Below are 21,797 nucleotides of genomic sequence, written 5' to 3'. Positions count from 1 at the left end.
ACCCAACCAAACTATTTGAAATACATCCAAGTGAAATTGCTGTTTTCGTCTCTACATTATATTAAAACTTAACAACTTTTTAATAAAAATATTTAAGATATATATTTTAATTTGATATAATTTAATCTTTCTATTTTAATAATATTAGTAATTAATTTAAACTATTAAATTAAAAAAATAGATGAATTAAATTGTAATTTGAGTATAGTGGATGGACTAAATTATAATTTAACCTATACTTCTATCTTTGTAGTTTAGTTGACATATGATTGACTAATTAAAGATAATGATAATGATGTCTTATCGAACCAAACTGAATACATCGATTAGGTCGCTGTAATTGTCAAATGTTTATATTATTTGATTTTTTTATAATAATATTTGTTATATACGTAAATTATAAAATGAATTTAATATTTATATTAGTTTAATTAAAATATTAGTTATATCAATTACATCATTTTTTGAAGTTATTAATTATATTATATATTTTTAAACTTTATCAAAACTTGACTATATTTTAGTTAGGTGAATAGAATATCAAATACAATGATTGGATTATTAAAATATTAATCATATAAAAATTATAAAATACATATTTTATCATGTTTAAGGTATATTTAGAAAATCAGATGAACATAAATCAACGTCTCTGGTTCATAAAAGGAGAAATAAAATAAAACCACACGGGATTAAATCGAAAATAAAAGCCAAGAACCCAACAGCACTGCCTCTCCCCTAGCTCATAACTGCAAGAATGGCTCCCAACACGGGCCAAAATGCTAGCACGAAACCATAATTCATGATGCTAGGGGCTCTGCTAGGCCGTGGTGACGGAGGCGATGGTGTTGAGCTGCCGCCGCTCGGTGTTGTCCCGGGAGTAGTAGGTGAACCGGACGGGGTTGGCGGAGAGTTGCCACCGGCTGCTACCACATTGACCGAAAGTTTCATGCCGCCAGCACAATGTCCTATGGTGGGGCATATGAAGTACATCGGCCCCGAATTTGACAGTGTGATGACTGTGTTTCCGTCATTGTGAGAGCTCAGAGCATTACCGGAATTGCAATTGTCGTAGTCGCTTTTAGATACTACATCGACCGCATGGCTGCCACCGTAATTAAACACTATAATAAAAGAGAGTTGCGTAATCAAAATCGTACAAAAATTCATCAATTATATTTAGGGTAAACTATAAATTCAGTATCTAAACTATTAGTTTTGATCCGTTTTAGTATATAAACTAATTTTTTCAAAACTATACCTAAAATTTAATTTTCATTTCATTTTAGTACCTCGATATTAAAAACTTAACGCATTTAGAGCCCCAAACAATCAATTTTAGTCTGTTTTAGTACCTAAACTTTCAATTTTTCAAAACTTAACATTAAATTTTGAACAATGGCACTAAAATGAAACAAAAGCTAAAGTTTTTAATGGCAGAGTACTAAAATGAAACAAAACCTAAAGTTTTTAACGCAAAATTAAAATGAAACAAAACTTAAACTTTAAGTATGGTTTTGAAAAAAATTAAAAGTTTAGATACTAAACACATAATTTACCCTTATATTTAACTTAATAATACATTTATATATCATACGAATACTTTAACGACTACCCACAAGATAATGTGAAAGTTCACGCTATCACTATAACAACTACAAATAAAAAAGTTATCAATTTAGATATACTATGAAAGGACCATAAAATGTCAAATTAAAAATAAAAAGATTAAACCCGAAATTTTATCATATTAAAAGGACTACAATCATAACTAAACCGATTAATTATAGGCATAATGTCGAAAAATCCCCTAACATTTAGTGAAATAATCATATAAGTCCCTATTTTTTTGGAGTATTTTGGTTTCAAATGTTTTATTTTATGATTAAAAGGCTCCTAACATTTCACTAAATAGTCACTTTAATCCTTATTCTTTATTTTTAGAGCATTTTGATCGTCAATGTTTCATTTTAAAGAAAACGTTTCATATTTTAGAGCATTAATAGTTTGTTGACTAATGATTTTCAACCACAAAGGGGTCACTTTATCCTAAAATGAAATAGTGAGGGTCAAGATGCTCTAAAAATAGTAGGAATCAAAGTGATTACTTAATTGGGACATTATTTCTTAATTAAATTCTAGTATATGTTCTAATAATGGCAGATGCATTAAGGGCCGAGGGTGGGCACGTGCCTACCATAAAATTCGAGTTTCCTTCAATTAGTGACCTATTTTATTGATAGTGCCCACCTTGAAAATTTATTGTGCCCACCCTAAAATCTGAATTTTCTTCGATAGAAACTTACAAAGCGTGTCACCAACTGTGAATGTCTTCCCTTGAACCCAACCCTCGTAATCTCCGGTGGTGGTCCAACCAACACTGTCTCCGACTATATATTGGACGGCGTGAGCTGCCGGAGCTGCAAGGAGGAGGAGGAGGAAAGCTGCTGTAAAACCCATGTGTAAATTTCAAAGCGTAGTTTACTTAAAGAAGGAACAAAAGTGAAGGGACAATTAGCACGTTATAATGTTATATAGAAGACACAAGCAAATTTTGGACAATAACTTATAGAAGCAAAAATCAAGCAATTTCTGTTTTATTCCTACTAAGACCAATAATTCACGTAACAGCTTAAACTAATATTCTCCCGTTATGGGGTCCTTCACCAAATCAATTTGAATATGTATATAAACACACCTTTTTTTTTTCAATTAGACCCTTAATTGACCTGGTTGAGATTAATTCAGATTAAACTAGTATATATTTAAAAATTTTGAGTACATTCAATTCATGTTAATTTTAAATTGGGATCATTTTATGTTCATTTTATTATAGGTTTATATTAAAATAATATATATAGGTGCATTTTCTCTTTTGATTCCAATAAAAAAGAAAACGGAATTGTCTTGATAGGTTAGGCCAGCAGCCCCTATTTCTTTTTATAATATTTGATTTCTGAAATTATTGGATTAATGGGTGTTGTTTATTTGGATTCCTTCCTTGTTTAACATGTCTCTTTACTGAGAGTCAAAAGTTTCATATTAAACTAAGCATAGAATCTTCGGCCATACGATACATTTGACATAACCCTAAACAAAACAGGTTCATGATGATGTCATGTTGTCCAAATTGAATCACAATCGAATTACTCAAATAATCATTTTCTCAATTTAATAATAATTATATCAAATTTTTCATTATTATTGGAACTGTTACAATTAAACCGATCAAACTTTTGATGTCTGATTCAACGAATCAATTCGATTTGACTTTTTTAATAATTTAAAGTTATTATAAAATAATATATGTTCAGAATTTTTTTAAAAATTAACAAAAACATATATATGGGCACATGCAATTTGCTTGAATCAAAGACTTTTTAAAGACAATAATGAAGTTAAAAAATTTATTTTTGGATGTCAAATTTTTAAATTGAACGAAATATTTTTTAAGTAGATGAAAATGAATAATGGGTGTCAATTTATGTTAAACGATGTCAATATCCTTTTTTTTTAAAAATATATTATTTTATATTTTAAAAAAAATTATATTAAATTTATCAAAAAAATTCAAAAAGTTTTGGAGTGTCGTATGACATTCCTCATTATAAACTATTTTACGTCAGTGTTTAAATAAAACAACACTCACTTTAATTATTAAAATCAATTCATTTTGATTCTAATAACAGTAAATTGATATAATATTTATATAACAATATCATATCTTAATCAAAAACCTAACCCCTTGGCCATGACATCAGCAACCTAATGAGGCCAATCAATTCAAACATTTAATATTGTTATTATTTTTATATACATTCATCATCTCTTTCCTAATACATGTATGGATTGGTTAGGCAATTGCATGATGGATTAACCATATCTGCATTATCTTATTCTGAAAATGTTGGAGTTGGTGGAGACGTGGAGATGGTAAAGCATGCCCTTTCTTTTGAGCTAATCAAACCCACCTAAGAGAAGTTTTCCTAATTCAAAGTTTTTGGCCAAACTTTATAGAAAACCCTATGTAGATTATATGGCTATGTTGATTTGGTCCTAATGGCCAATTTCTTCTACCTTTTGCCTAATGAATTTAGAATTTAAGGTGTAGAAGTAATTGGTTTGGTAGATAAATTTCATGGTTATTGTAGTATCTTCAAAGAAAATCTTTCGAAGATTATCAACTTTACATTAATTAAGATCTTCATAAAGACCTTTCTGCTTATAGAGTTCCTAAAGAATTCATAACTCTTGAATTAACTAGATTGCATTGACAAGACTACCTCCATCAGGCTCACGTAATCTATCAAGTGAAATATGAGATCTACTTAGTCAAATAATTACCTTATGTTTGACACCTCCTTCTAGGATTATAATAAAAACCTTTCAGCCAACCCAACCTTCTTTTGGGATTCTTTCACCTTCAACATTGAACAATCTCCTCCCTAGGTCATTTCTCTTCTTCTTTATCTTATAGAGAATCGTCAGCCAATAATTGTTTTTTCACCGTCTATAATTTTTTACCCAAATTAAAAAGATGAACCACTAAAGAACAACATAACCTATTTGTTCTATCCTCAACTGTTACGATGGGAAGGCTTTGTCTAATATAAGATGGTAATTTGCATTGTAACAAAAGAAAAGGGCATTTTACATTTTGATTCAATAAATTCAGTATCAATAAATCTGTAATTATTAATGCAATATTTTTTGAAGAAAAATTCAATCAAGAAATTATATTATATGCAAATATATAAGTAGGAGAGTGTAGAAATCGATGCTGTTAAATTAACATTGCCAAATCTTCTCTCTGATATGAAATTGGAGAGCATTATAAGATATCACATTATTTGATTGAATCCTTGTTTAAAATGGTGTGTTTCAAACGATTGGTAGCAACAGCATGGTGTTGAAGGGAGAGGACGGCTGGACCAAATTAAAAAAATTTGTAAATTTGGAGGCTAAATATGTCAAATTACTTAAAATTAGGACTACACTTGTTAAATGTGTAAATATAAATAACTAATTGTGTTATTATTTGATCAACAAGCAAACAATCATACACTGCACAAAGCCTTCACGTTAACAAGTGTGTAGAAACTAGAAATGAATGATATCCTCTACTTATGAGGTTTTGTCCAATAAGAAATAAGGTCTGCAACTAAAGAAACACTTGAATCTTACACAACCGTGCCGCCACCCGCAGCAGCGTAATGCAGAAGAAACAGAGCTTCCTACTTCGACATTTGACATTCTAGGAAGAGCAGCAGCCACTCTTTTGTTCAACAGGCCGTCCTCGGATCTGTACCGTAGGAGGCCTAGCATTGTTCATGGCGGGTTGGCTAGCCATTCTGCATTTAGAGGCAATTTTTAATAAGCGACACGAAAGTATACACAATCAATACGAACCAAGACTTTGTGGTAAAATATCATAGAACTGCGTTTATTGATATAATCTTTCTTGTATAATAAGGAAATGACCATCCAGCTCAATTGGTAGAGCACAAGGTTCTTAATCTTGAGGTCGTGGGATCGAGTCCCATGGAGGGCATTTTATAATTTGGAGGTCTCCTACGGAAGCTGCTCTCAACCTAGTGTTGGGGGCAGCCTACTATCTTACCTCCCCTTACCCCATTACATATGGGAACAAGGGACAACCATTTTTCTTGTATAATAAGATTGAACAATAAACCTACCCGGCCTGAAAATGCCATTCAACAGCACATTGTTCTACAAACCACCAACTTTTTTAGCCTAATTGTATTAGTATTCAAATAACTAAAAGATTACAAGAGCTCCAAATTGAGAAGTAGGGTCATTTTTCAGTTGGCACAGTTCGTAATTTGAAATATTCGGGTTGTTTCACGTTCGACTCAATGTCAGGTTTGAGTCATTTTAGGTTACAACACTTGAGTTCGGATCATTTTCAGGCTTCTTGTTCAGGCCATTTCGAATTCATATCATTTTGGATTCGAGTCATTTCAGGTTCAAGTTGTTGACTTTTTATAGTCAAATCAGGATAGATCGGATTTAGAATTGGGTTAATTGGGTTGAATTTTATGGTTCCAGTCAGTCTAGATATTATAACTAAAACCATTTAGGAAAATGAGTATGGATACCTGTCCTTGATGGAAGCAGCCATGGCCATGAAAGCCTGTTCCACATTAGTGGCATCTTTTGCACTAGTTTCCAAGAAAGGTATGCCAACTTCATCTGCAAGTGCCTGAAAGTAGAAAAACATATATATGGAGAAGGGTAATAAACTTGCTATAAATTAAAGACCAAATTTATGCTTTTACATGTGAACAATCAAATACCTTGCCTGCTTCGAATGACACAACTTTATTTGCTGTAAGATCACACTTGTTTCCAACCAGTAGTTTGTTAACATTGTCACTAGCATAATGATCAATTTCACTCAGCCACTGCTCGACATTATTGAAGCTTTCTTGGTCTGTCACATCATAAACAATCTAATACAGGAGCCACGGGTAAAAGGGGAAAATTGACATTAAAATTTAAATATATATATATATATATGAGAAGTGGAGAAATAAAATAAGCAAAGGTAGAAAATGCAGAAAGGAAACGATCACCCACTATTATCCCATGAGCCCCACGGTAGTAGCTGCTAGTGATTGTCCTAAATCGTTCTTGTCCAGCAGTGTCCCACTGAACATTCAATAAAGAGAAAATTAACTAGTTAACGCTAAAAGGCCAAGATTGCTAAGCGTTAAGGATTACGAGCAACTTTGAAGGACTATATTAATAAAATGAGAACATACAAAAGGAAAAGAGAAATCAGCCAATGAGGAAAAGGCAGATGAGCAGACAATTCATTCTCCTACAATAAATATTACCTGAATGAACCTACGATAGAAATTATTCAAACAAATGAATAAAAGAAAAGGCAGCACAGCATGCAAAAACATACAATTTGAAGTTTAATGGTCTTCCCATCCTGCTCCACAGTGCGGATTTTCTACCAAAAAATTAGAATAATTGCTATAAATCTTGGAACTTGAAAGTCAACACTAGGGACTGTTTACTCACAAAATCAACACCAATAGTGCTTATGTAGCTTTCTACATATGAATCATCCTGCATTAAAAAAATTACATAATGATCAGTAACAAGGTTCAGGTCTGCACGGCCATCTGAAAGCATACGGATGTTTTGATGTCTCCAATATAAAACTATTCTCCTACCAAAAATGTGCTCCATCCAAATCATAAAAATAGTCATATGCAACGGAACTTATTAAACGTGAATATAACGATTAAAGGCAATCATATGAACATCCAGAACGTGCAAGTGCAACAGAAGTCTAAGAAGCAAAGAGATATACTTCATGCCGGTTTAAGTCGGGAAACTTACAGCAAATCTCAAAAGAAGACAAGATTTCCCAACACCTGAATCTCCAATAAGCAGTAGCTTGAACAGATAGTCACTGCAAAAATGTGCAACCAGATAATATTACATACTTCTCAATGATGTAAGAACATAACATCTCCAATTATACCATGCATAACATAAAGTTGATTTCTATAATCGAGGCCAACTCAGAACACCAAATTGCTTCCCCGAATATTAACCCTAAAAAGTTCTAAGCCAACTTTTAGTTGAATTCTTAATTTTGGCTGGTGAATCAAATTAAAATGCAATGCATTCAAATTCGAGTTAGATTTGCTTCCCCATCACAAATAATTGATTTGGCAACACACGTTTAAATATCACATATCTGATTCCTTTGGGACAGACTAGAAGACATCAAAACTTACTAAATATATTTTATTCTATTGAGAATCCATTTCCAGCCAAAATCAATTAAAGTTTTAACGTCACGTAAATAACATTAAAGGCTTGAATAATTGAAGAACACACCAAAGCCCGCATCCTTTGTTTTAACTAAATTCCACAGATGAATTCCAACGAGGAAAAAACATCTCAATTCTATCAACAGATCTAAAGCAAAATCCCATCACTTTTAACACCGACAATTATTGGTTCAAATAAAATTTTATGAAATTTTCGAAACAGAGTCACAAATCGTAAAAAAAAAAAGAGGATAAATAAATTAAAATATAGGATTATTAGAAGAACATATCAATACAAGTAAAAATACTATTAAAATACGAAATAAGAGACAACTTACTATTCAGGATTCATTGTAGGGTGAGGAAAGAAGAAAGATCAGAGGATGGGGCGGTCAAAATCCAAATGAAACTTTCCGGCGACAGATCGACGGGATCTCACACTGATTCGCCGGAAAGCTCCGCCTGAGGGAAGATGAAGAAAAAGGGAAAACGGCAGAGATGAGATGACACGCAACGGCAATCCTTGGTTTGGTTTTTTTAAAGAAATTTCCATCTGGAATTTGGAATTTGGAATAATGGATCTGATAAAGCTCCAGTTTTGAGGCTTGAGCTTGCAAGTCTTTTCACTACCGGTCTAATTCCCATTTTAGTCCCTCTGTGATACCAAAATTTGAAATTAAACTTTAGTTTAACATTTTAAAGAAATTTAACATATTTTAATATTCCTACTTTTATGGTGAATTTCATTTTTGAACGCTATAAATGAAGTAATTATTCGATCGAGTCGAGTTAAAGATTTTAAGTTAATTGAATTGACAAGTTTTATTTTAAATTAATCTGACTGTATCATTTCTCATACTATTTTCATATTAATAATTAATCTTTCAACTTAAATTACTGAAAATTATACCAATAAAATTTAAGAAAAAATTATTTTAGGTAAGAATTGAAACATGTTATAGAATCTACAAGCATTTGTCTGTTTTTTTTATCTTGATTCTTTGTCCTCAAGCCTTTTTGGTTAATTATAAACTAAATTAAAAGAATTAGTCAATCAAATTATTTAAAATGTAGATTTGTATTATAAATAAATACTTAAAGTATGTCATTTTTCATCTAAATATCTAAAATATTCTTATCAAAATAAATACGTGAATTTATCTTTTTGACTAAAATAAGTGCTTAAATATTTTATAGTCAAAATAGGTACCTAACAATATTTTTGTGTGTGGTTAAAATAGGTACATCAAGTGTTCAATTCCTAAAATATTCTTTAATTAATGATAGGTGTCAACTTAAAATTAGATGAAAAAATTAAATATTTTAGATACTTATTTTAATAAAAAATATATTTAAAGTACCTATTATCACCAAAAAGATAACTTTAGATTTATTTTAACGAGAAAAATAATTTAGATGCTTGAATGAAAAAGATAATATGTACTTATTTGTGATATAAGCCAAAACTATACATGATCCAGCAGTAAGAAGAGGATCTTCAAAACGCCCGAAATTGTCTAAGATATATATTAACATAATATTGGAGAGAAGACCCAACAAACTAAATAATGTGGATATTGTAAAAACCTAAATCAAAATAATATATACTTCTATTTTAATATCTCACAACCTCGAACCATAATCATTAATTCTTATTGTTTGTAATTTTTGTTCTCTAACAATAACTAATTTTTTTCATTTTAATTTTTCTTAACATTTATTATCTTCATATAAAAGGATTGTATTATATATAAACAACATAAATTCATATTTAAAACTAAACCACAAATCCTAAACCATTACTTCCAAATGATAGATTTGCTTTTAGGTAACTGACTGATCTTGGTCTTTCTATAATTCTTTCATCAAGGTGATAAGTGAATCTGGTATTGCTGTTACGATTGGTCATCGCGTTTAAACTGGCAGATAGAAGGAATTAGGTTCATGTCAAATTGGACCCCAGATGTTTCTAGTTCATCATTAGTTGATGGAATTGAGAGTGTCACATTTGATAAATCGATGTCATTGTTTAGAAACAAGAGATGACTTGATTTTCTTAGTTTTTTTTTTAGCTCTTCTCCTTTTTTACCTAGTCTAGTTTGCCATCTGGGGAACTCCAATCTGAAAGGTTTGGAGGCATTGTGCCCACTAGAGATGCTGGTGCTAAATGATGATTTACAGTATGGTGTTCGATAACACTTGAAGGAATTGCACCTACTGGAGATGCTAATACCATGAATGACGTCTACGTTAGCTGGTTACGCCCAAGTAGAATGACGTCTAGGTGCCGTGAAGCATGTGGGGTAAGCGGAAGCATGAGAAGTTCAATCAACATTTACTTTATATTATAGTGGATGAGGCTTTAATCCGAGCATTTGTATAGTTCTAAAATCCACGGTACAACTGCTTCACACTCAACAAGAAAAACATGACACTCACTATCGAGGAAAACACGACTTCAATACACTATAAGGGTCTAGATAGATCGAATCCATTTAAAACCTGACAAAGATTGCGAGAGTAGATCAAGTCAAATAAAAAGATAGGATTAAAATTTTCTCTCCAAATGCACAAGGAAACAAGAAAACATTGAACGTGAAGTCTTGAAAAACATAAAGTGATACAAGAAAAAGACAAGTGAACTTCAGATAGTCTCATACGATGGAGGATAGCAGTGTCCCTTTTGATGAGAACAAGCTTCACAAAAATGAAGGTAAGTGATGCAGTCGTCTAGGAGTTCCTAGATCAAGTTCACAAAACAGCTCATCACTTGAAAAGACTAGGCAATATAAACTGGGACAGTAAAACAGGGTACTCGACCAATGACCAGTGAAGTAAGGAGACTTTTCAACCTGCTTAAAACCATTCAAAGTTTAGAAGATCTAGCTCGAGCGTACCTCTAAAATGTTTTTGGTCTCATTGTAATAACACTTTTGTCCAAATGAAGGTTATTTATTATAAATTGACACTTTTAGATCAATGTCTCGAAATCTTTATGCATTAATAATACATTTTGCATTTTAATTTCACTTAACTTTTAATCAACATTCATTATACATAAGTAACTAATGAAGAGCACTTTTTCGTGAAAGGAACAAGCACTAGACTCATTACATCCCCACATCACTCGATCCAAAACAAAGCAAATGGAACAAAGATTTGGTATTCAGAAGATGGTATGTTATATGATCTAGAATCAAAAGACCGTTCTGGATTCCATCACGTAAGGTCATGTTTCTATGACTAGTCGAATAATCGAAGAATTAGCTAGACTGAATTTCGCAAACATCTCTGGGGTAGAGATTTCTGAAGGAGCAATGGGCAACCAACATCAAAGCTGGTAATCATGGCTGGAACGTACATGGGAACCCTATGAGGTTCTGTAAAAAACCTGAATATTAATGCCATAATGAAAGATAACATGGAAGGGATTGATAGATATGGAATCTGTTCATTACCACGGGGTTCGTTCTTAACAACTAGACTACTGAAGAATCACTTGTAGTTTTCAAATCTTTTTCTAATACCTTAACTTTCCTTAATTTCTCATACCTAAAGCAATATGTTAATATTTTTTCAGGTTGAATAAATTGCACTTATTTATTTTCAATAAAGGATGCATTCCATTTTTTTATATGACGAACGTTTTCTCCATCTATTTTCTTAATCCTTTGTGTATATATATATATATATATATATATATATATATATATATATATATATATATATATATATATATATATATATATATATATATATATATATATTATTTGTTTATACTTTTTATGTGAGATAGTTTATTTCCCCTGTATATGTATATATCTCCCCCCACTTTTCTTCAGGTAACTATATATTAATGGTATGGATAACAATGACTTTGACCCAAAGATTGATTTCGAGCTATTAATGAGTGTGACAAGGAAGAAGAATGCGAGTTACCTTCCGAGTTATTAAAAATGGTGGAAATCGAGGATAAACATATTATGCCCCATAAAAAAAAGATCAAAGTCTTGGGATCTGAGGAAGAAATGAACGAGGTTAAGATCGATACAACTCTTTCTACTGAAGCACGACGAAGTTTGATCGATTTACTCCAAGAATACAAAGATGTGTTCGCATGGACGTATCGAGATATGTCAAAGCTAGAAACAAACATGGTAGTTCATAAACTACTAATTAGGCCAGAATCAAGTCAGTGTAGCAAAAACTTAAATGAATGAGACCTGAAGTGCTTTGGTGGCAAACATCGAAATGGTGACCTTCATATCACACCATCCATATGACATTGAATAAGAAGACAATATAGGAAAAATAAACTCAAACGATGGGGCAAAATTCAAAAAGAACAAAAAATCAGAAAATAAAAAAAGGAAAAAGAATCACCTATTAATGACTTTTTTTGAATAAAAGATTAATTATGAACACCTATCCCTTTGAGGATATATCTTTCACAAAGAACTTTATGTATGAAATGATGAAGATAATCAAGGATCACTCCCCACACTAGGGGGCAAGGTGAAAGAAAATATGTTCACATGAGTGAAGATAATCAACGACAAAATACCATAAGGATGGTCGAATGTGATATGTTTCAAATCAAGAGTGATAAAATATTCAACTTGTGCTTGCAAAGTTAAGATCTCGAATTCAAACAAAGAGAGCAAAAAGGGGAACATGTAAAGACTTTCACAAATAAAGCGATCTCAAACCACGGCGTTTGTCAAATGAAATTGGTTCTAAAATCTAGATTGTCAAATGAAGGATCTCTAGGGTGAAAACCCACAAATGGATAGTCTGGAGGGATAAAGAAGAAGAAGAAAATAAATGATGAAGCAGATTCAAGGGGAAATGAACAAATGCTTTGATCCTTGGTTTAATCACCCTTAAACACATGTTTGAGCCTATGTATCCCTTTCTTTCATAACAATGGGACCAAGCTTACATTACGTGCCTAAAAATTCCTTTCTAACCATACACGAATTTCTGAGTGAAAGAGATTATCTTCATATTTCTCCCGCACATCAGGGTTAATCTTTTATTTCCAATTTTTTTCTAAAACTTTAATGCATGATTTGGAAAAATGAAAGAACAATAAAGGAGGGTTCAATATGAAAACCTAGAAAGGCATCTTGAAATCAAGAGAGGTCTCAAATTGAAAACCCACAAAGGGAGACTTAAGTAACGAGTCAAGATTCACACACGGGGAAGTCTTGAATCGACACAATATTATCATCAAAGGCATCATATCGAAATTGAATGCAACTAGATATTCAATTACGACATTAATAAAAGCTTGATGATTTGGAGAGAATTTTGTACACTTCAAGGTTATGACATATCAGTTCAAAGGAATCCATATCATTGATATCTGGGGCACTTATTTTTTTCTTATATGATTTTCTTTCAAATGTTTTTCATTTACTTATAAAAAAATTCATTTCAATCATATAATTAAAAAAAATATTTTTGATAAGACAAATTTCCTTCATATCTTGCATTGAAATTAAGTATAAGTAATTTATTCACTTTGAAAAGAGATCATTATGTATTATTGTACAAAAATTTATGGAAAGTGAAGGTGTTTTATAGGATGATAGGGGTTTTGATACGAGACCCGTGGGAATGGCTCGAGTTTCATCTCGATGGCCCTTATTGTAACATCAAGACCCGACCTAGAATTTACATCTGAATCAAAGTAATCAAGCTAATGCCAGAAATAGTTTACGGATAAAAATTTGTTTATTAAACCATTTAAAAACATTTTTAAAATACGAAATTAGAATAAATTCATGCAACAATTTAAAGAGATTGAAATACAAAAATTTAACCTCACTTAGTATGAAATTGAAACTACTCCTCCGATAACCAAACAGGATATACATCTGGATAATCTTAAAATAGAAATAAAAACAAAGTGAGTTACAAAGCCCAATGTGTCCTTAGCAATTAAACAGATGTTATTAAATATATATAACAGATAAAAATGCATAAATAGTAACACCAAGATTTATTCATTAGAGCTCGTCATCAATAACACACAACCATACCTTTTTCCATAGATAAACAAGATGGGAACGTTACCCTCCGAAGAAGAACCCAAGCCAAAATGTAAAAAATCAAAATGGGGATCTAGCCCTCCGAAGAGGATTCCAAACAGAAACAGAATGAGGAACGTAATCCTATGCAGAATCAGAACGGGGAACATATTCCCATACATAATCAAAATAGGGAACATGGTCCTATACAAAACCAGAACATGGAATGTAGTCCCATACAAAATCAGAATAGGGAACATAGTCCCTTTCAGAATCAAAATGAAGAACGTAGACCCATACAGAATCAAAATAGGTAACATAGTCCCATGCAGAATTAGAATGGGGAACGTGGTCCCATACATAATCAGAACGGGGACTATGCCCATACAAAATCAGGACGGGGATTTTTCCCTCCCTAAAGGATCCCATGCAGTAACAAAAATGTATCAACATGCAAATTAATGGTGATGTCGCAACATTCAGAAGTCACATATATATAAATATATATAATCAGTTCACAAACATGTTTATAGATAGTAACATATAACATAGAACATTAAATATATCGAACAAGTCAAGGGGACACACCTATATTAGCTAGTCGGTACTATCTAAGCCTTACGCATCCCACAATTAGTAATATTAAGTCTTGCGGAATGAAAACCTATTGATAATATTTTACTGTAAAAGAACTGAAGTAGTACTTAAACATAATTAACTAGTAATTTAGTTAATAGAACTCTCGAGTATCTCAAATTGAACGTGGGAGTCGTGTTGAGCTGAACATAGATGATTCAGACTCATTGGAGAGCGGTGTAGAAACACATGACCACAAGTGTCAGTTTCTCAAAAAGATCATCGAATATGAGATTTTTAATGAAACCTGAATCTCTTCCTTTTCTGAAAACACTAATGTCAAGGAAGAACGACGATCCAAATAAATTGGACGAACGAGGTCGATGAGACGAACAAAATGGTATCGAAGGTGTCGAACAACACCTCACGGTTGACGACGAATCGAAGAAAAAACAAAAGCGTGTGTAGTGAGAGAGAGTTTTAGGCGGGAATATTTTCAAAATTTAAAAAAAAGTGAAAAAGAAGGTACAGGTTACCAAATACCCAGTGATCATCAATGTAGTCAACCCTAATATATAATAATAACACATTTAATATTTGAATCACAAAATAAAATAATTTGAAAATTTAAAGAATGTTCTTTTGTACGAAAAATCTTCATGAACCCACTTCTTGTCAATTAAGAGACATTTTCATAGGTTTCTCCTACAAAAAAATATTGACTTAATTATAGAAAATAATATTTATATTTAATATATTTAAAAATCATTCAAAAATAAAAATTGTATTATTTTATACGAACAATCCTAGGAAACACACTTCTTGTCACACAATAGACTTTTCCATAGATTATCCTTATGAAATAATATTGCCTCGTTTTTATATTAGTATATATAATCAAATACAACAAAATAATTCTAATATCTATACACATATAAATTGTACAAATAAATACCTAATATATAAATAATAGCTAAAGCATATAATAATTATAATATATGTACATAATACTTTAATCAAAACCATACTATATATAAATATAACATACTACATATCTATATATATTAAATAAAACTAAAGGGGAATTAAATAAAATGAATGTGAAGATGAAAGAACAAAAGGTAAATAACAGAAAATAAACAAATATGCAAATCAATGACCAAAGAAAAAAATATTGTAACTTTAAAGGCTAAACTATAAAATCAACAAGTATCATTGTCACAAACACAGACATCATACAATTTGAACATTGTAATTGTAATAATACTTTAATAACAGACAGAACTAAAATGTAACTTAATAAAATCACAAGCCAAAATGTAAATAAGCATTAAAAATGTAATAAACATAGACTAAAATGTAACATTAATAAAATAAGATACCAAAATCGAAAGATGCAGAACCTCGAAATGAAGACTAAATTATGTTCATTCAAAAGTGGACGGAGCCCTACAAAAAGTAACACAGCACACAAAAACGAGTTGCCCTTGTCACTAAATGGTGATGTTTTGAAGATTTTATAAAGAGAAAAAAACCACAGTGACCGAAAATTCCTTATAATATACGATTTTAACCAACTTTTTTATGATTTGCCAAAATGACCAACTAAATCGCAATGGGATCTCTAAATCGCAACGTGATCTCCATTATCGTAATTCAGTTTCCAGATTTGCAACGCGATTTTGACCATCGCATTGCGATTTTCGAAATCCGCATTGCGATTTTAGATAATCGTAATGCGAATATGTAAATCGCAACGCGATAACACGTGATCGCAACGCGATTCTGACTATCGCAACGCGATTCGAACTATCGCAACGAGATTCTGACTATCGCAACGCGATTCTGACTATCGCAACGCGATTCTGACTAACGCATCACTGAATTTCAATTTCGCAACAAGTTTTAGTTTCGCAACACAAATGGGTATATAACTACTACGCAGCAGCATCAACTCATAACCTAAATCCCTAAATCGCAACTCATTCCATCTCCATCTATCACTCTCTCCGGCGACATCCGTTCCTATATCCAACGACATCCTTCCCCATCCGGAAACAAGTTTTAGTTTCGCAGCTCGTTTGTTTAGTAAATTAATTTACAATAATGAAATCATCTAATGTTGATCATGTTTGGATATATTTGTGTTTTGGAGGGTCATGGGAGAATGTTCATGGTGTTTTACAATATATGCCTTTACCCATGAATCTTCAACTAAAATTGTCATTAAAAAAGTTAACTTATGAAACTCTAATGTTACGTGTTGCAAATAAATTGAATTTAGAGCCCTTAAGTGGATTTAGGCTATCTTATCAGAGAAAAGGTAAAGTTTATTTGTTAACCGACAATGAAGATGTTGAACGATTCATTGGTTACATTAGTGTTTCGCAAGATGATGTTACATTGTATGTTGTTGAACCTAGAAGTAGTGAAATTGGGTCAGTAGCGGGTAGTAATCAACTAAGTTTTTCAACCCCAATTTATGGTGCTCAAAATTTAATGGTTCCACCATAATTTCATCACCAAGCAAATTTTGTTTCACCACATTTCCAATACCAAACTCAATCTCAAAACCCATAACCTTTCCCTAATCCAAATCCCAATCAACTTTCAGCACCAAATTTTGATTTTCGTATTAACCAGTTAGATGATGATGAGCCAACAGAAAATATTGTGAGTACTAGTCGGTATTTGAAATTTGATCTTGGTCAATACCGGGACTTTGATCTTGGTCAATACTCAGATTTTGATGATGTTTCAGAAGAAGAAACAAACCCTACGTGTAATGATTTTGATATTGGTCAATACCCGAATTTTGATGATGAAACAGCCGATGTCGAGGAAGATGTTGTTGATGATAATGAGGAGGAAGTTACGACTGTGAATGAACATGTTGAACATCCATTCTGTAATTCATATAACCCTGAAGAAGAAAAAAAAGAAGAAGAAATCCCTGAAGAAAAGTCCCCAAAGAAAATACCACGGGAGTATAACTGGAATATGCCAGAATTACTTCAGATACCGGAAGAAGAGTTGGTAAAAATAGCAGTTGATTGTTACACAAAAATTATTCATATCAAGAACGATGATTGTTTTGATACAAAGGAATACTTGAAGATAGCTTTGTATACGAAATGTGTGGAAGATGGCTATCAACTAAAAGTTAACAAATCAAGCAAAGATCGTTTCAAAACAAGGTGTATGATTGATAAAAACTGTACGTGGCGTATGATTGCAAAGAGGATAAAAGATTGCGAAATATTTCAAGTTAGGACTTTTATTGATAAACATACATGTTCAAGAACCCAAGTTTTTCCTCACCATAGACAGGCAAACAAAAAGGTGTTGGGTGGTTTTCTGGCTGAGTTAATGTTTTTGAATGGCAGGGTATATCGGGGACATGAAATTATGACTGACATGAATGCTTGGTTCAAGATTAGTATCTCATATTCTCAAGTTTGGAGAGCCAAATGTTATGCCTTGGAATTGTTAAGGGGTCGCCAGAAGCATCGTTTGCCCAACTGTAGGCTTATTGTCATAATTTAAAGCTGAAAAATCCTGGGTCGGTAACTCATATCAAAACAAATAGATATGGACGCTTTGAGTTGCTGTTTATCGCCATTGGTGCTGCGGTTAGTAAATCAATATAATTTTGTTTACTCATTTTTGTTAGTTACATGCATTTCACATTTAAATGATTATATTTCTTGTGTATATGATTTTATAGATTCGTTCGTTTATTACTTGCACGCGCCCAGTTATTATAGTTGACGGAGCACATTTAAAAGGTCGATACCTTGGAGTAAACTTATTAGCAGTAGCCATGGATGCTAACAATGGGATACTACCAATAGCTTACGGGGTTGGCAAATCTGAAACCTCTGATTCATGGACATGGTTTATGGGGCATCTTAGGGATTACATAGGTCCTATTAGCAATCTGATAATCATATCCGATAGGGCAAACTCAATTGACAACGCTGTTAGAAGGTGTTTCCCAGATGCTTTTCATGGACTTTGTGGTGTTCATTTATATAGAAATCTAAAATCAAGGTCTGCTGGTATAAAAAATCGCAAATGGACATACTGGAAGGCTGTAAAAGCTTATCGGGAAGTGGATTTTAATAAGCATATAAATTGTTTAAGACGTGTTTTGCCTCAGTGTGCTCAAACACTAGAAGATGTCGGGTTTGAAAGATGGTCAAAAGTACACCAACTTGGAGCAAGATATGGTTTCATGACGTCTAATAGTGCAGAATCAATCAACGCTCTAAGTCGTCATTCCCGGAAATTACCCATTACTATGTTAATGGAGTTTTTTCGAGCCTCTATTGAACAGTGGTACTACAAGAAAAGAAACCATGCAGGTATTATTTCTTTAAATTCGTAACTTATCATATAATTTACTAAGTATTATTTATTTAAATTTACAGGAACATTGGAACATCGTGTTACACCATGGACTGAAAAAAAGATAATGAAACGTGTTGTGAAGTCAACGTCATAGAGAGTTGAACCATGTTCAAACACTTTGTTTGAAGTACTGGATAATAACTTAAATGGGCTTGTCGATCTAAATGCAAAGACGTGTGGCCATGTTATAAAAGTTTCTCTTCATCTAAACCAAGATGATTCAAGCACATATGCTATGGATTGCTACACTACAGAAGTATATCGACAGACTTATATCGAGATTATCTACCCTATTCCACATCATTCTGAGTGGGACATACTAGATGACTTACAAACAGTTTTACCACCAGCCATGGACAGAAGGCTACCTGGCCGACCAAAAAGTCACGATCGTATACCGTCTAAGGGTGAAGAGAAGAAGAGATCGACATGTAGTCGGTGCAAGGAAAGTGGCCATACAAGGTTGACATGTGGATCACCAGTGCCATCATAATCATCTTTTCCTCTACCAAAATATGGATCATCATCAAAATCCAAAGCTCATATGTTGTCAAGGAAAAGGCAATCAAAATCACAATCAAAATCAAAATCCCAATTACAACCGGCTTCACCTTTTGGGACTATTAACTTAGGTGATTTTTAAATGAAAACGTTGTATTATGTGTATTTTATGTGTAAACTTTTAACATTTTCAGTTAGGCTCATGTATATTAGTAACTTGACTTTGAACATTGCTATGATTTGTTCAGTTGTTATCACTTATTACACATTCATTTGACTATCGCAACGCGAATATGACTATCGCAACGCGAATATGACTATCGCAACATGAATTTAAATATCGCAACGGGATAATCGCAATGCGAAAATGACTATCGCAACGCGAATTTGACTATCGCAACGGGATAATCGCAATGCGAAAATGACTATCGCAACACGAATTTAACTATCGCAACGCGAATTTGACTATCGCAATGAGATAATCGCAACGCGAAATGACTATCGCAACGCGAATTTGATTATCGCAACGGGAATTTAACTATCGTAACGAGAAAATCGCAAAGTGTATTAGACTATCGCAACACGAATATGATGCAGATTGAAATCAACAAATCAACTTTTACATTTCAATCAATTAAACAAGCACAAATAAGAATTATTTACACATCAATAATCAACTTTTAATCAATTAAACAAGCACAAATAAGAATTATTTACACATCAATTAAACAAATAAGAATTATTTACACATCAATTAAACAAATCAACTCTTATTATATTATTTTTCTCATCAATTAAACAAGTAAGACTTTTAAGAATCAATTACAATAAAAAAAAGTGTACCCCAGACAGTTGTTTATGCACATCAATTTCACGCAGCTCACTTCAGGATTAACCTGCAGAAACCAAACATTTGCTCAAACAACACTTTCTACACATCTAAAACCAAGAAACATCAAATTATATTGAATTCTAGGTACTTAAAAACACTTGCATTTGACTTACCAATTGTTTATGGAAACTTTCATAACGCGGATGCAGGTAGGCAGCGTCTCGCATATATCGTTCTAGCCATAAAATGCCAAAACCACAAGCCTAGGAATATCATTTGAAGTTTTGAATGCATATGTCTGCATGTCGGGAAAAGCCTCAAATATCCAAATCTATAAACAATATAATACACAAACATTAGTAATTGTTAAAATAATTAATTATAATTTTGGAAACATTATATAGAAATTCTTACCTTAAAGGCCCAAATAAAACCTGACAAAGTGTATTTGGAACCATCGCCACGCAAACTTTTGCGGTCATCAAAGGCAGACAACAACTTATTCCAGGTAGTTTTCCATAGATATGAACCCCACGGAAATAGGTTCCATGCATTTAGGTCCTTTACCAATAATATTAGGTCCTTAGGAATAGGTTGTCTGCCCTCTCTGCCTAAAAAGCCTGCATGCAAAAGTACTAAAAGGCATACTCGGACAACATCGACATCATCCATCCGAGTAAAACCATATTTCTTATTAAATAATCTCGTCAAGTCGTCGACGTGTAAATTCGGCTTCTCCATTGACAGCTGAGGAAAAACCCGAGATAACCATGGTGGGTGGGTAATATGACTAGTGTATCGACCTACATCATCGTGTCCGAAGCGTAGACCAGTGATTAAGCAAAACTCCTCCCGCCCAAAACACATATACGCCGGTGGAAAATAAAACCATATCTCTTCATTACCACGTTCTATACTCTCGGGTAGATCGCGTGTCATGGTTTGAAGCCACAAATGGGTCAACATAGCATCTCCACCTGGATGTTGTACTTTCAGCCATGGCCCGAAGCAAGTATCATCAAACAATTGTCTTTGTACAGGTGAAAGCTTCGACGCAATTGTAGTGACTAGGCTTATTTTATTCCTTAAGGTCAATTGAACCGAAAAAAAGTTCTACAAAAACAATAAACATACCAAGTTAGATATACCAAAAACTACACTGTGAAGATATACAAAAAACAATAATAAACATAAAGCGTAGTAGTTTATTCTTCAAACTTAATTTTGCAACACTGTGAATTTCGTATTTGTGTTTGTTTTTTGGTTGAAGTAATGCAATTCATTCAAGTTTCAATTTGCAGAAGAAGAATAGTTTCTGAAACTTAAAATCGCAACACGAAAATGATTATCGCAACGCGAATTTGACTATCGCAACGAGATAATCGCAACGCGAAATGGCTATCGCAACGCGAATTTTTTCGTTGCGATTTTCATTTCGCGTTGCGATTCTCGGTTTTAAATGATCATTGTCTAAAATTGAAACTTGAATGAATTGCATTACTTCAACCAAAAGACAAATAAAGACAAATACTAACTTCACAGGGTTAAAGACTAAACAGTAGCAGTATTGGCAGCAATCTATTATTGAAATTACCAGTAAACTTATCATTAATTTCAATATGA

The 21,797-nt window shown here is 32.6% G+C and overlaps 2 protein-coding genes across 2 annotated transcripts; both read right to left on the bottom strand.

The window, feature by feature from the left end:
* Positions 1–624: 624 nt before the first annotated feature.
* On the bottom strand, positions 625–2,514 carry LOC120208610 (uclacyanin-3-like). The gene is made up of 2 exons (XM_039207839.1): positions 2,307–2,514; positions 625–1,124 (listed from the first exon to the last, which is right to left on the bottom strand). The coding sequence occupies exons 1-2, from the start codon at positions 2,458–2,460 to the stop codon at positions 739–741; spliced, it is 540 nt and encodes a 179-aa protein (XP_039063770.1). The 5' UTR covers positions 2,461–2,514; the 3' UTR covers positions 625–738.
* A 2,493-nt stretch (positions 2,515–5,007) lies between these two features.
* On the bottom strand, positions 5,008–8,296 carry LOC120208641 (ras-related protein RABD2a-like). Its single transcript, XM_039207859.1, has 8 exons — positions 8,156–8,296; positions 7,378–7,450; positions 7,054–7,101; positions 6,935–6,982; positions 6,601–6,672; positions 6,318–6,473; positions 6,120–6,223; positions 5,008–5,351 (listed from the first exon to the last, which is right to left on the bottom strand). Exons 1-8 carry the CDS (start codon positions 8,167–8,169, stop codon positions 5,255–5,257), a joined length of 612 nt encoding a protein of 203 aa, XP_039063790.1. The 5' UTR covers positions 8,170–8,296; the 3' UTR covers positions 5,008–5,254.
* Between the last annotated feature and the right edge of the window lie 13,501 nt (positions 8,297–21,797).

Source organism: Hibiscus syriacus, unplaced genomic scaffold (assembly GCF_006381635.1).
Source record: "Hibiscus syriacus cultivar Baekdansim isolate YM2019G1 unplaced genomic scaffold, ASM638163v2 tig00016725_pilon, whole genome shotgun sequence".
Taxonomy (NCBI): Eukaryota; Viridiplantae; Streptophyta; class Magnoliopsida; order Malvales; family Malvaceae; genus Hibiscus; species Hibiscus syriacus.
The sequence above is the reverse complement of the archived record's forward strand: the minus strand, read 5'-3'. Positions and strand labels throughout refer to the sequence as shown.